This window comes from Myotis myotis, unplaced genomic scaffold (genome assembly GCF_014108235.1).
Source record: "Myotis myotis isolate mMyoMyo1 unplaced genomic scaffold, mMyoMyo1.p scaffold_m19_p_1, whole genome shotgun sequence".
Taxonomy (NCBI): Eukaryota; Metazoa; Chordata; class Mammalia; order Chiroptera; family Vespertilionidae; genus Myotis; species Myotis myotis.
The window spans coordinates 210,001-223,462 of record NW_023416313.1 but is presented as its reverse complement, the minus strand read 5'-3'; the positions used below and the strand labels follow the sequence as shown (position 1 = coordinate 223,462).

At 62.3% G+C, this 13,462-nt stretch overlaps 1 protein-coding gene across 7 annotated transcripts in view; it reads left to right on the top strand.

Moving 5' to 3' along the window:
* GAK (cyclin G associated kinase) overlaps positions 1 to 13,462 on the top strand; it is a 42,189-nt gene extending 28,727 nt beyond the window's left edge. For 6 of the 7 annotated variants that reach the window (XM_036326246.1, XM_036326256.1, XM_036326240.1 and 3 more), the window contains 10 exons: positions 1,654 to 1,847; positions 2,407 to 2,553; positions 2,657 to 3,103; positions 3,435 to 3,608; positions 4,039 to 4,149; positions 6,304 to 6,420; positions 10,779 to 11,000; positions 11,307 to 11,455; positions 12,210 to 12,386; positions 13,012 to 13,462. In XM_036326246.1, coding sequence (XP_036182139.1) covers positions 1,654 to 1,847; positions 2,407 to 2,553; positions 2,657 to 3,103; positions 3,435 to 3,608; positions 4,039 to 4,149; positions 6,304 to 6,420; positions 10,779 to 11,000; positions 11,307 to 11,455; positions 12,210 to 12,386; positions 13,012 to 13,113 — 1,840 coding nt within the window. In that variant the 3' untranslated portion in view covers positions 13,114 to 13,462. Of the gene's footprint in view, positions 1 to 1,653; positions 1,848 to 2,406; positions 2,554 to 2,656; positions 3,104 to 3,434; positions 3,609 to 4,038; positions 4,150 to 6,303; positions 6,421 to 6,928; positions 8,557 to 10,778; positions 11,001 to 11,306; positions 11,456 to 12,209; positions 12,387 to 13,011 lie in introns of those variants that run through there. The other variant, XM_036326288.1, reaches the window with a different exon arrangement.

The following is a 13,462-nucleotide window of genomic DNA, read 5'->3' as shown; positions in this document are numbered from 1 at the left end:
GGAGCAGGGTCACGGCCACGGCCTGGGCCTCGGGTCGGGCTGCCTGGGACCAGCTGCCCCGCTCCCTGGCTGCGTGCCTCTCGGGCACCCCTAGGAGCCCCTCGCGCTGAGGAGAAGGCCAGCAGGAGGCCCCGTGGACAGGAGGGCAGGGCAGGCGGGGCTTGGAGAGCGGGCGGGGCCCTGGTGTGTCTGCTGTAGGTGGGCCTTAGGGCGTCCCAGTCAGCGCCAGCTGTCCAGGCTGGTCTTTCCAGGGGTTGGTGGGCCTTGGGACCACGTGCTGGGCAGCTCCCCTCTGTCTTGGTCTGCCTGGCGTCAAGAAAGGCTCCAGTTCTGCCTCAGTCAGTGCTTCGTTTCCTAGCAAGTGTGTCAGGGGTAGTGGGCAGGGCCCTGTCCCTCTGCAGCCCAGGGCCAGCCGCTCCCTGCTCACAGGCCCTCATTGTGCCCTCACTGGCCTGCTGGGTCAGCGGTGGGCCCGGCCTGGCCAGTCTCCTGGGCCACTGGGGCTGGGGAGGCCGGATGGGTGGCCCCCGGGTGGTGCCTGGGGCTGACCTGCCGAGGCCATGTGCTCCCCTGCGTGGCCCCGCCTGGCTCCCCCCTCCCGGCCTCGCTGCAGCGGGGCTCCTGCCGGGGAGGTCGCCTGTGTCATCTGCTCGCTGCAGGTGCCCAGCCTAGAAAGGCAGGCAAGCCGTGGCCTCGGGGGCAGGCGGGTGGGCAGGGGACGCCGCAGAGGAGGGCGCGTGCACGGCGCTCTGCTGCGTCCCTGGCAGAGCTGTGGATGGGGAGCGTGAAGCAGTGGGCGCCACCCAGGGTGTGTCACTGGGCTCGTTCCGTGGAGAAGCTGTGGCTCCACCGCCCTCGCTGAGCACCTGTGTGGTGTCTCCTCGGCCCCTTTGGCCCGGGGGTGGGGGGCGGTTTGGGTGGTGCCCCACGGACAGTGGGGGCGGCAGAGCCCTCCCTCCCCACCTCGGGTCTCGGGAACCTGCTGCCGTCTTGTGTTTCTGTTTTGCATTTTACTGCTCTGCTACGTGAAAGGAGACGCACACAGGTGCTGGGTGCACTGGCCTGCGCCCGGGGCTGCGGCGTTTCTCAGCGCGTGAGCGTCAGGGTGACCTCGGGTGTCTGTGAACTCACTGGGTTCCCTGGAGAGGCAGAGCCGGTCGGTGCCGTGGTCCCTGAAGTCACTACTGCCACGTGCCCTGGACGCATCTGTGCGCCCTGTGCCCGGCCCCTGGCTGCTGCCTCCAGTGGTGCGTGGAGACCAGAGCCTTTGGCTTCTTGCCTGTTCCCTTTCCCTCCCAGCAGAGGCGGGTGCTGCCTCCCTGGCCCACAGCAACAGGCCACCATGCTGCCCTCACTGCAGGCGATGGCGGGGCCTCTGTCAGCCATTGGGGCGTTTGTAGGGTGATCATTTCCATGGAAACACATTTAGTATCTCAGGCGGCCTGGCCTGGACCCAGGGCGAGGGCAGGCCCAGTGCTCCCCTGACAAGCCGGTGCTGCTCAGAGAGGTGCTCACGCCTGGTGCACAGACTGCGCCCACTGCACTCCTGCGGCCGGACTGGGGTGTAGCCTGGTCTGTGCTCGTGTCCGGGGGACGTGGGGTGAGCTGTGAAACGGGTCCTGCCCCCTTCACTGGGGTGTGGCCCCCCTGCAGGTATGACCTGGACGCCTGTGACATTCAGGAGAAATACCCAGATCTGTTCCAAGTGAGCCTCGAGGTGGAGGTGGAGCCCCGAGACAGGCCCAGCCGGGAGGCTCCTCCCTGGGAGAGCTCCAGCATGAGGGGTCTGAACCCCAAGATCCTCTTTTCCAGCCGAGAGGAGCAGCAGGACGTCCTGTCTAAATTCGGTGAGTCCTTGTGGGCCAGTGCCAGGACCCTCCACCGCCTCCCGCGCCCTGGGCGGCCCCGCAGCAGGGCCAGGTCTGTCCTGGCAGCAGGGCTTGCTTTCTGGATGCGCAGCCCCTTTGCCCGGCACCGGGAGCAGGCGGAGAGCCTCGTCCGGACCAGCTGGGCACAGCCAGGCCGCCAGCACGCCAGAGCTTTTTCCTGGCAGCCCCTCCGCTCAGCTCAGTCTCGTCTTCCTATTTCAGAGCAATTACAGGAAGTAGCGTAGGCAGTGCCCTGGCCGCGGCTGTGCTCCCCTGTGGCCGGGGCTCAGCACCCCTCGTGCCCTGGGTGCACTGTGCACATTTCCTTACGTGAAGACGGCCAAGTACCCGAGGTGTGTGGTGTGCGCACAGGCGCGTATACATGTGTGTGCACACGTGACCCAAGCCAGCGTCTGAGCCTGCACTGGGATCCATTTGCAGACTGGACTCGGTGGTCCCGGTGGTCTGGAGTGGGGCTGCGGCTGCTACAGGACGGTGCACCGGGGCTCGGTAGCCTGATGCCCTCCTCTCCCCGCAGGGAAGCCCGAGCTCCCCAGGCAGCCGGGCTCCAGCGCCCAGTATGACGCCGAGACAGGATCTCCCGACGCTGAGCCCACGGAGTCGGAGTCCCCGCAGAGCAGTGGCGCGGACACCAACCACTTCCTGCACACGCTGGACTGGCAGGGTACGCCCGGGCCTGCAGGCCTGCGCCGCTCGGCTGCCCTCAGACCCTCCCCCGGGCTCCTGCGTCACCGCCCGTTGCCCGTCAGCGCACTGCTCTCTTTCAGAGGAGAGAGCCGGGGAGCCGGGCCCAGAGGGCAACGTGGCCCAGGAGGCACCGTCCGCCCCGGCCGAGGACGCAGGGGAGAGCGAGCTGTCGGACGAGGATGCGGCCACGCTCTCCGCCGAGAGCAGGGACACGGTGGACGAAGACATGCCAGGCCCAGCAGCGAAGGCCCCGGAGCAAGAGTTGATTTTTGATGCGAACAGGCCGGCCACGCCGCAGGAGCCCAGGCCGCCAGAAGACGGCGTCGACCTGCTGGGGCTGCACTCCGAGGCAGGGCCGGCGCCCCTTCCGGCCCCTGGGGGCCCCACCAGCAACGCCGACCTGCTCAGCTGCCTCCTGGGAGCCCCGGAGTCTGCTCCCGAGGGTGCCCCAGGCGACCTCCTCGGTGGGGAGACCCCCCTGCTCTTCACCAGCCCCGCCCCCACCACGGGCGGGCCCCCCGCAGCTGGTATGTGAGCTGAGAGGGTTCCAGTGGTTTGGCCTCCAGGTCTGTGAGCCGCCAGGGCCTGGGAAGAGCTGAGGATGGGCGAGCGGGGCCGCACTGCGGGGGTTCCCCCCCCCCCCCCCCCCGCCTTGAGCTCACGTCCTCTCGGCTGCTTGTCTGAGGCGAGGGTGTTGGGGCTGAGGATGTGCCCAGCTCTCGGTCCCTCCGTGTCCTCCTGGGCCCACGGGGTGGGCTCATCGTCCAGGCTGCGCAGCCGGGGGCCTGGCGCTCTGGGCTGGGTGCTCCTGTGGTGCCTACACACGCCTCACTTTGCCCGCTCCTGGTGTCTCTGCAGCCGACCCGTTCGACCCTCTCCTGCTGACATCCGATCTAGATGCCCAGCCCTGCTCCAAGCCCAATCTCTTGGGGGAATTTCTTAATTCAGACTCTCTGGCCGCTCAGCCTGCGTCCTTCCCCTCCACCCACAGCGCCCCGCCCCCGGCCTGCGGCACCGACTTCCTGCAGCTGGGTGAGTAGCTGCAGGGCTGCAGGGCCTCCCTCCCGGAGGATGAGGTGGCCGCTGGTGTCCACCCTCGTGCTCTGCTAGGTTCCGGGGAGGGTGGGCAAAGATCCTGGGGGCACCCTGTGCACTGTGAGTGAAGTGTGTGAGCCTCTGCGGGAGGCGGACATGGCTTTTCCTCCCGCTCACCCTTCTCCTTGGTCCCTTCAGTGGCATGAGGCATCCACAGCCTGTGAGGAGGGGAGGCTGGTCAGTGCTGGCTGAGCCAGCAGGGCCCACTGGGACTTGACCAGGTGCACCAGCCGGCCGTTCTCTGTCCCTCCTGCTCCCACGTGGCAGGTGTCTGTGTGTGGGTGTGTGTGGGGACGGTGGGTAGGAGCCATTTGAAGGCCACGGTCCACCCCCACTGGGCCCCACACATGCTGCTGCTCTCTCCCAGGGGACGTGCCAGCCGAGCCCAGCAGGATGTCCACCTCGGCCAGCCACCCGGACCTGCTGGGAGGATGGGACTCCTGGGCCGAGGCCCCGGCCCCCGCTCCAGCCACAGACGGTACGGCCCTGCCCCTCCTCCATGTCGCCAAGACACAACCATGCCCTCCCAGGGACAGGGGTCCTGGTGGCACGGGCCACACCCTGGTCAGCAGGTCCAGGGCTGTCCCAGGGCGCCCTGCCCTCCTCCCTGCCTGCTCCTGCAGGTGTGCACAGGCGCCAGGTGCCCTTCACGTGCTCCCTTCCTCGTCTCCTGTGGGCGCGTGGTGTGTAGGACACGGCCCCCGGCGACCCTCTCACCGCAGCGTCTCTGAGTGGTGGCTGTGTCCCGCGGTTGCTGTGACTCTGGGGAGCCTGCCCAGGACACGGAGGGGGTCCCACGTTCACTGGCTGGACATCTGTCCTTTCCTCCATCTGTGATTCTGTCCTGTTGGGAAACTGGCTTGTGCGGGGCTGTCGGAGGTGACCCTGTGACGAGGCCTGTGGCAGCGGCCCCTCAGCTCCTCCTGGTGACTGGCTTGCCCAGGAGCCCCCCAGCCTCCAGTCTCACCAAAGCTGGACGATGACTAAAGACCACTTTGGTAGACTGCCCACTATTTCCATTTGCATCGCAATCTGCACGTGAGGTTAACTGTTACTTTATGTCCTTGTTTTTTGTGGTTTTTTTGAGAACTGTTTTACGTTCCTTTTTGCATAGGAAATGCTCCTGCCTATGAGCTTGTAAGAGCCCCTTCCTGTGGGGCCGCCAGCATTTGTAGTGGTTCTGTTCCTCCGAGTGGCTGGACAGCAGTTTACTCCGATATTTCAGTTTCTGACACTTAGTCTCAAACTGACACCATTATAAAGAACATTATACGTCAGAGTGAAAAGGGAGCCCACTGAGTGGGAGGCTGTATCTGACAGCGATGCATCTGATAAGGGCTCGCTTAAAAATATATAAAGAACTCACACAACTCAACACCAGGAAGACAGTCCAATTAAAAATGGGCAAAGGACCTAAATAGACACCTCTCCAAAGAGGACATACAGACGGCCAAGAGACATGAAAAAGTGCTCAGTGTCACTGATCATCCGAGAGATGCAGATTAAAGCAACAATAAAGTATCACTCACACCTGTCAGATGGCTACCACCAGCACATGGCCAGTGCTGGGAGGATGCGGAGAAAAGGGAGCCCTCGGGCTCTGCTGGTGGAGTGCAGGCTGGTGCAGCCACTGTGGAGAACAGTGTGGAGTTTCCTCAAAAAACTAAAAATGGAGCTGCCATTTGACCCAGTGACCCCACTTCTAGGAATACATCCCAAGAAACTAGAAACACCAATTAGAAAGGATATATGCACCCCTATGTCCATAGCAGCACAACTTACAATAGCTAAGATCTGGAAACAGCCCGAGTGCCCATCAGCAGATCTATAATAATAAAAGCATAATATGCTAATTAGACCAGACAGCCTTCCAGACGAAGCGGGTGCTGAGAGGGAAGCCTGGGTCCCAGGAGCCAGAAGGAAGCCGGTGCCAGCAGCTGGGGGAAGGAAGGCCTACTCTTGCACGCATTTTGTGCATCAGGCCTCTAGTGAGTAGGTTAAAGCTGTGGCACATCTGCACCAGGGAACACTGTGCAGCCGTCAGAAAGAAGGACCTCTCACTCTGCGACAGCACAGAGGGACCGGGAGAGTTCGTGCTAAATGAAATAAGTCAGTCGGAGAAAGACAAGTATCACATGATCTCCTCTGGAATCTAATGAACACAATAAACAGAATAGAACCAGGGGCCTGGAGCCATGGAACAGACTGACGGGGAGGGGGAGGGGCTGGGTGGCAGAAGATTCGGGGATTAGCCGAAGAACATACGTGCAGAGCTCATAGACAGCAGCGTGGTGATGGCCAGGGGGAGGGGGAGCGGGAGCAGAGGGAGAAGGGAGGGCAGCCGTCACAGTATCAACAGTAAGAGCTAAAATATCTGTCACAAAGCACATTCAGATGGCGGGGGTGGGGGGGGTCCAGGAGCAGCAGCACCAAGTCAGGAGGACACAGACGTTTAGGTCTTTATGCATCAGGGGTCTTCTGTGGGGGCAGCGGAAGCAGCCCTGCTCTCGTGCGTGTCCGTGTCTGGCGCCTGAGCCTCAGAGCTGCGCGAGGCCGTCGGGAGCCTCGGCAGAGAGCTGGGCTGCGTCTCCCTGCGATGGCGCTTGTTTTAATGTCCTTTGTCCTTCTCCAGGCCCCTTCTTCTCTCCTGGTGGCCAGCCAGCCCCTCCCGGCCCCCCAGCCAGCCGGGCCAAGTCTCAGAGCCTGGACCCGTTTGCAGACCTCGGGGACCTCAGCTCCAGCCTCCAAGGTGAGGTGCTCGGTCCTCCGCCCACTCCCTCTGCCAGGCTCAGTGCCCAGATGGGCCTGCCCCTCCGTCCCCAAGGCCCAGGGCATAGTGACCCTCGGAGCAGCCGCCTGCCCTGTGGCCGGGGCTTGGGGACCAAGCTGCCGCACAGGTGCTGGGTCTCCATGTAGGGGCCCCAGTGTCATGCCTGCCTGTGGCTCGAACCTCCCAGAGCTGACTCGACGCCCTGGGACCCGGGTCCCTGGCCCCTTGGTGCCTCCAGACACATGTGGGTATCTGAGTCTCCTCCCTCAGCAAGTGGGTGGGTGGAACTCCTGGTTGGAAGTGATGTCTCCTGGGGAGGCTTGCTCAGCTGACCCAGCGTCTCCCCCTGCCCCCGCCTCCCGCTCCTGCTGCGGCGTCTGTAGGGCCGACATCCACCCCACGTCACGTGGGCCCTTCTGCTTTTTTTTTTTTTCGGTAAAGGTTATAGGATTTCTTTTTTAAAAAAGATGCTGTGACTGATTTTTAGAGGGAGCGAGAGAGAGACAGCAGTGACGGGCGGGAATCATCCGTGGGCCGCCTCCCGCGCCCCCCACTGCCGGTCGCGCCCACAGCCTCTTGGTTCCTGGGTCGACACTCGACACTGAGCCACGCTGGCCCGCTGCTGCCGTCTTGTTGATCCTGGAGGTTTTCGTTTTGTGGGCAGTTGGTTCTTTAAAGTTTCCTGGAGTTGAGGTTGCAGTGTCTCTGGGTGCCCAGCTCTGTGTGGCCCTGCTCAGGACAGCGATGTGGAGGGGACTCCTGGGCACCGCCCGGGCTGTTGGCTGCAGACCCCGTGAGGAGGACTTCCCGATCTGAGTCGTCCGTGCTCAGGATGGAGCCGGCCCTCTGCTCTGCACTGCGCCCGACGCCGTGTCGTGCCCCCGCAAGGCGAGTTTGAATAAAGCTGGCGGCACTGAGAGGAGAAATAAACAGGCTCAGCCTCTGCTGGAGACCACACCCTCCTCCAAACCTGGGGACACTGCTCGCTGCCAGCAGGCGGGGGCCGGGCACCGCTGCACGAGCCACGGACGTCCTCCTGCCCCTGCAGCCGGCACCTTGGGGCCGTGTCACAGGAGGGTCACGGCTCATCGTCCTGCTCTGACCACAGGGCCAGCGGGACACCAGGCACAGCTGTGAGAACCTGACAGAACAGCTGCTCTCGGGATGTGGGGGGCGGGGGTGCTGCACCAGATGAGGGTGGAGGTGGGAGTCTCCGGACCTGGGTGCACGTGCAGTGCCGCTGGGAGAAGATGAGAGCTCGTCACCACGGAGCCTCATCTCAGCTCAGGGCTAACGGGAGGAAGGGAAGGATGGGGCCAGGCCCGTGAAGTTGAAGGCAGGACCCACCGGAGAGCAAAGGACAAGCTGCAGAGGCGGAGAGGTGCTGCAGGTGGGAGGCCGCCGGGCTCCACGGCACAGCTCCTGCCGGGCCCCACGGCACGGCTCCCGCCGGCCCCACAGCACAGCACGGTACGGGTGAAACAGCTTCGACACCAGCCGTGCCAGGTGGCGGGTGTGAGCAAGGGTGCCGTTCCTGCCCCCGGCACCTCGTCAGCGTGAGGGCCACCCGCTGTCCATGGAACATGAGGAAATGGGCGCATCGGTCAGAGGAGACGCCCAGCAGAGGCATGCGGAGCCAGCGAGCCCCCAGCCCCTGGAGAGGTGCCAGGAGACCTCGCTCACTTGCAGCTGCTGGGAAGTGAGGGCCAGTTTCTATAAAAGTAGACACACAATCGGCATTCACCCAGAGAGATGGAGGCGCAGGCGTGTACAGGCCTGTACACGTGTTCATGCCTGTATACACGTGTTCACAGCAGCTTGGTTTGTAATCCCTCCACACCGGGCTGGTGGTTGAGCGAACCTTGCTGCGTCCCTGGAAAATGATGCTCAGCGGTACAAGGAGGCATCCTGAGTGAGCTCCCTGCAGAGGCTACCTGCTTTCCGAGTCCCTTTCTAGAGCATTTAACATATTAGACAGATCAATAGGCACAGACGGACGGATAGCTAGATCGATAGATAGACGAATAGATAGATCGATCGATAGACGGGTAGACACAGACGAACGGATAGCTAGATCGATAGATAGACGGATAGATAGATCGATCGATAGACGGGTAGACACAGACGGACGGATAGCTAGACAGATAGATAGACGGATAGATAGATCGATCGATAGACGGGTAGACACAGACGGACGGATAGCTAGACAGATAGGTAGACGGATAGATAGATCGATCGATAGACGGGTAGACACAGACGGACGGATAGCTAGACAGATAGATAGACGGATAGATAGATCGATAGATAGACGGATAGACACAGACAGACGGATAGCTAGACAGATAGATAGACGGATAGATAGATCGATAGACGGGTAGACACAGACGGACGGATAGCTAGACAGATAGATAGACCGATAGATCGATAGACGGGTAGACACAGACAGACGGATAGCTAGACAGATAGGTAGACGGATAGATCGATAGACGGGTAGACACAGATAGATAGATGGATAGATAGATCGATAGATAGACGGATAGACACAGACAGACGGATAGCTAGACAGATAGATAGATAGACGGAAAGATAGATCGATAGACGGGTAGACACAGACAGACGGATAGCTAGACAGATAGATAGATAGACGGATAGATAGATCGATCGATAGACGGGTAGACACAGACAGACGGATAGCTAGACAGATAGATAGATAGACGGATAGATAGATCGATAGATAGACGGATAGACACAGACGGACGGATAGCTAGACAGATAGATAGACGGATAGATAGATCGATCGATAGACGGGTAGACACAGACGGACAGATAGCTAGACAGATAGGTAGACGGATAGATAGATCGATCGATAGACGGGTAGACACAGACAGACGGATAGCTAGACAGATAGATAGACGGATAGATAGATCGATAGATAGACGGGTAGACACAGACAGACGGATAGCTAGACAGATAGATAGATAGACGGATAGATAGATCGATAGATAGACGGGTAGACACAGACGGACGGATAGCTAGACAGATAGATAGACCGATAGATCGATAGACGGGTAGACACAGACAGACGGATAGCTAGACAGATAGGTAGACGGATAGATCAATAGACGGGTAGACACAGATAGATAGATGGATAGATAGATCGATAGATAGACGGATAGACACAGACAGACGGATAGCTAGACAGATAGATAGACGGATAGATAGATCAATAGATAGACGGATAGACACAGACAGACGGATAGCTAGACAGATAGATCGATAGACGGGTAGACACAGACAGACGGATAGCTAGACAGATAGATAGATAGAAGGATAGATAGATCGATCGATAGACGGGTAGACACAGACAGACGGATAGCTAGACAGATAGATAGATAGACGGATAGATAGATCGATAGATAGACGGATAGACACAGACAGACGGATAGCTAGACAGATAGATAGACGGATAGATAGATCGATCGATAGACGGGTAGACACAGACAGACGGATAGCTAGACAGGTAGACGGATAGATCGATAGACAGGTAGACACAGATAGCTAGACAGATAGATGGATAGATCGATAGACGGATAGATAGCTAGCTAGATAGGTGGATAGATTGATCGATAGGCAGGTAGACACAGGCAGACAGATGATAGACGATAGGTAGGTTTCAGAGGGGGGGAGAGGAACGTCAGTGAGGAGAGAATCTGATTGGCTGCCTCCTGCACACCCCACACTGGGGATCGAGCCTGCAACCCTGGCATGTGCCCTGACTGGGAATCGAACCATGACCTCCTGGTTCATAGGTCGAAGCTCAACCACTGAGCCACGCCAGCCAGGCCGTTTCTAGAACATTGTTGAAGTGAGTCACAGAGATGGTGAACAGATGGGTACCTGGACCCAGTGCTCACACAAATAGGAATGCGTGGTAGGATGGCACAGAGCTGAGCATACGTGTGCGCACACGTGCACACACCCATATGGCAGCACATACGTGGCCGCACACGAGTGGCCGCGTGCTTGTAGCAGCCGGCAGTAGCCTGAGCTGTGCCGACGTGGGTTCCTGCCTGCTGCGTGTGCCGGGCTCTGGGCTCTGGTTCCGGATCCTGTGAGTCTGTTTCCAGATAAAGGTTAAGGAGCCAGCCCTGCGCTCTGTGAGCACAGCCCCTGCAGCTGTCCCCCCGTCGCCCACAGGGAGCCGCTCTGATGGCTGCTCGCCCTGCATCCTGGCCCCCAACTAAACGTTGGTTTTGCAATGCCTGTGTCTCTGAGACTCCCTCACGGACCAGGCGCTGCCCCATGTTCACGCTCACCGCCCAGAATTGTCTCCCCAGGCTCACCCGGTGGATTCACTCCTGGGGGCTTCGGTCCCAAAGCAGCTCCCCCTCCCAAGGGCGGCAGCTCCTGGCAGACAAGTCGGCCCCCGACCCAGGGCGCCCCACGGGCCCCCCAGACCAAACCACCCCCCAAAACCTGTGCACAGCCAAGGCCTAACTACGCGAGCTTCAGCGTTATCGGCGGCCGAGAGGAGCGGGGTGTCCGCGTCCCCAGCTTTGGTGAGTCCTCTTCCCACCGTGTGGACTTTCTCCCGGGAAAGCTCTGGGCCCAGAGCCCTCACCATAGGAGCCACACCTGGGTGGGGGCGCGGTTCTGATGGTGTCTGTGGTGTCTCCGTCGCGGCCCAGGTGGCCAGGCCCATGCTGCCGGGAACTGGCCTGGCTGCGGTGTCATCCCTGGGATGGCATAGCCACGTCAGCCCCAGGCGGTGGGTGACCTTTGCCCCCAGGGAGCCCTGTGGGTGCTTCCCACACAAGGTCCAGTGGGCAGAGGGTCAGCAGCCATGTCCAACCCCTCCCCTCCAGCTCAGAAGCCGCGGGTGTCGGAGAACCATTTTGAAGACCTGCTGTCGAACCAGGGCTTCTCCTCCAAGGCCGACAGGAAGGGGCCGAGGACCATCGCCGAGATGAGGAGGCAGGACCAGGCGAGGGACACGGACCCGCTCAAGCTGAAGGTGGGCAGTGGCAGCGGCGGCGGCAGAGCGGTCCGGGTCGCCCAGGGCATCCCGTGTGGCCCTGGTCCTGGCGCTGAGGTTTCCCGGGGCCACGATCACCTGCCTTCGCCGCGTGGCAGCAGCTGCCGGGCCAGCTGCACGTTGGGAGGGTTGGGGGCGTCTCCCGCCCGGGCTCCTGGCCTCGGAGAGTTCGCAGTGGATGCGAAGCGGCCGCACAGCCCCCCCCACCCCCACCCCCAGCGGCTCCGCTCGGGCAGCCTCAGGCTGAAGGTGGAGGCTCTGTGCTCCGTACTTGGGGTCTGGCTCCTCGGGAATTCTAGCCGCACTAACCCCAGCCCGCAGGGCGACCTGCCTGAGGCCCCCTGGGGGAGGCGTCTGCCGCATGCACTCCGGCCTCTGCTGGGTGCCTAAGCCAGGTGTCTTCACTCCCGATGGGTGGAGATGGGGTGCGGGCCACTGACAGGCCACCGGAGCCTGGCCTGTTGTCCTGCTGGGCCCTGGAGCTCCAGGACAGGCTGTGCGGCTGCAGGGGGGAGGCTGGCCATGAATTCCACGCTGTCGTGTCCCATGTGGGGTCCGGCCAGGCCTGGGAGTGGTGCTGGCCGTGCCTGGTAGGGTCAGCACAGGAAGTGGGACAGGGCCTGTTCTTGTGGCGTTGGGGGCTTGCTTGGGGCGGACACATGCGGAGTGTTGCGATGCTGGCCCACGCAGGGGCTGGGCCAGGACTCCTGCCTGCAACTCCACGTTTCCCCAGCTCCTGGGCTGGACCGAGGGCAAGGAGAGGAACATCCGCGCCCTGCTGTCCACACTACACACCGTGCTGTGGGACGGCGAGAGCCGCTGGACGCCCGTGGGCATGGCTGACCTGGTGACGCCCGAGCAGGTGAAGAAGCAGTACCGCCGGGCCGTGCTGGTGGTGCACCCCGACAAGGTGAGCACAGGCGGGCCACTGGGAGGCGAGCGCCCACCGGGCGGGGCCACTGGGAGGCGAGCGCCCACCGGGCGGGGCCACTGGGAGGCGAGTGCCCACCAGGCAGGTCCACTGGGAGGCGAGCGCCCACTGGGCGGGTCCACTGGGAGGCGAGCGCCCACTGGGAGGCGAGCGCCCACCGGGCGGGGCCACTGGGAGGCGAGCGCCCACTGGGAGGCGAGCGCCCACCGGGCGGGGCCACTGGGAGGCGAGCGCCCACTGGGAGGCGAGCGCCCACCGGGCGGGGCCACTGGGAGGCGAGTGCCCACCAGGCAGGTCCACTGGGAGGCGAGCGCCCACTGGGCGGGTCCACTGGGAGGCGAGCGCCCACTGGGAGGCGAGCGCCCACCGGGCGGGGCCACTGGGAGGCGAGCGCCCACTGGGAGGCGAGCGCCCACCGGGCGGGGCCACTGGGAGGCGAGCGCCCACTGGGAGGCGAGCGCCCACTGGGCGGGTCCACTGGGAGGCGAGCGCCCACTGGGCGGGTCCACTGGGGAGGTGAGTGCCCACCGGGCAGGTCCACTGGGAGGTGAGCCGGGAGGGATGCCAGGAGCTGGCATGGGACCACAATCCCCTCCGTCCCCAGGCCACAGGGCAGCCCTACGAGCAGCAGGCCAGGATGATCTTCATGGAGCTGAGCGACGCCTGGTCCGAGTTCGAGAGCCAGGGCGCCCGGCCCCTCTTCTGAGCCCTCTGCTCAGAGCTGCATGTGGACCAGGAGCTGCTGCTGGCCGCAGGGCCCGCCAGGCTGAGGCGTGGGCGACGCCGCTGCACCGATGGCCGCTGCGCCCTCGGAGGACGAGCCCCGCCTGGCGAAGAGCATTCCGGAGCCTCTGGGTCTCCTCTTCTCTTTTTCCCAAAGGAAAGTGCTGATTCGCGTCCCCCGTCGTCGAGTCTGTGATTTGTTGGTCCAGGACCGTCCCTGAGAGCGTCCCCTCTGGGGAGAGCTCTGCTCGGTCCTCTGTCTCACGTGACGTCGTGTCCCAGGTGTGATCAGCCTGAGGCCGCCTGTACATAATTAAACTATTTTCTGATGA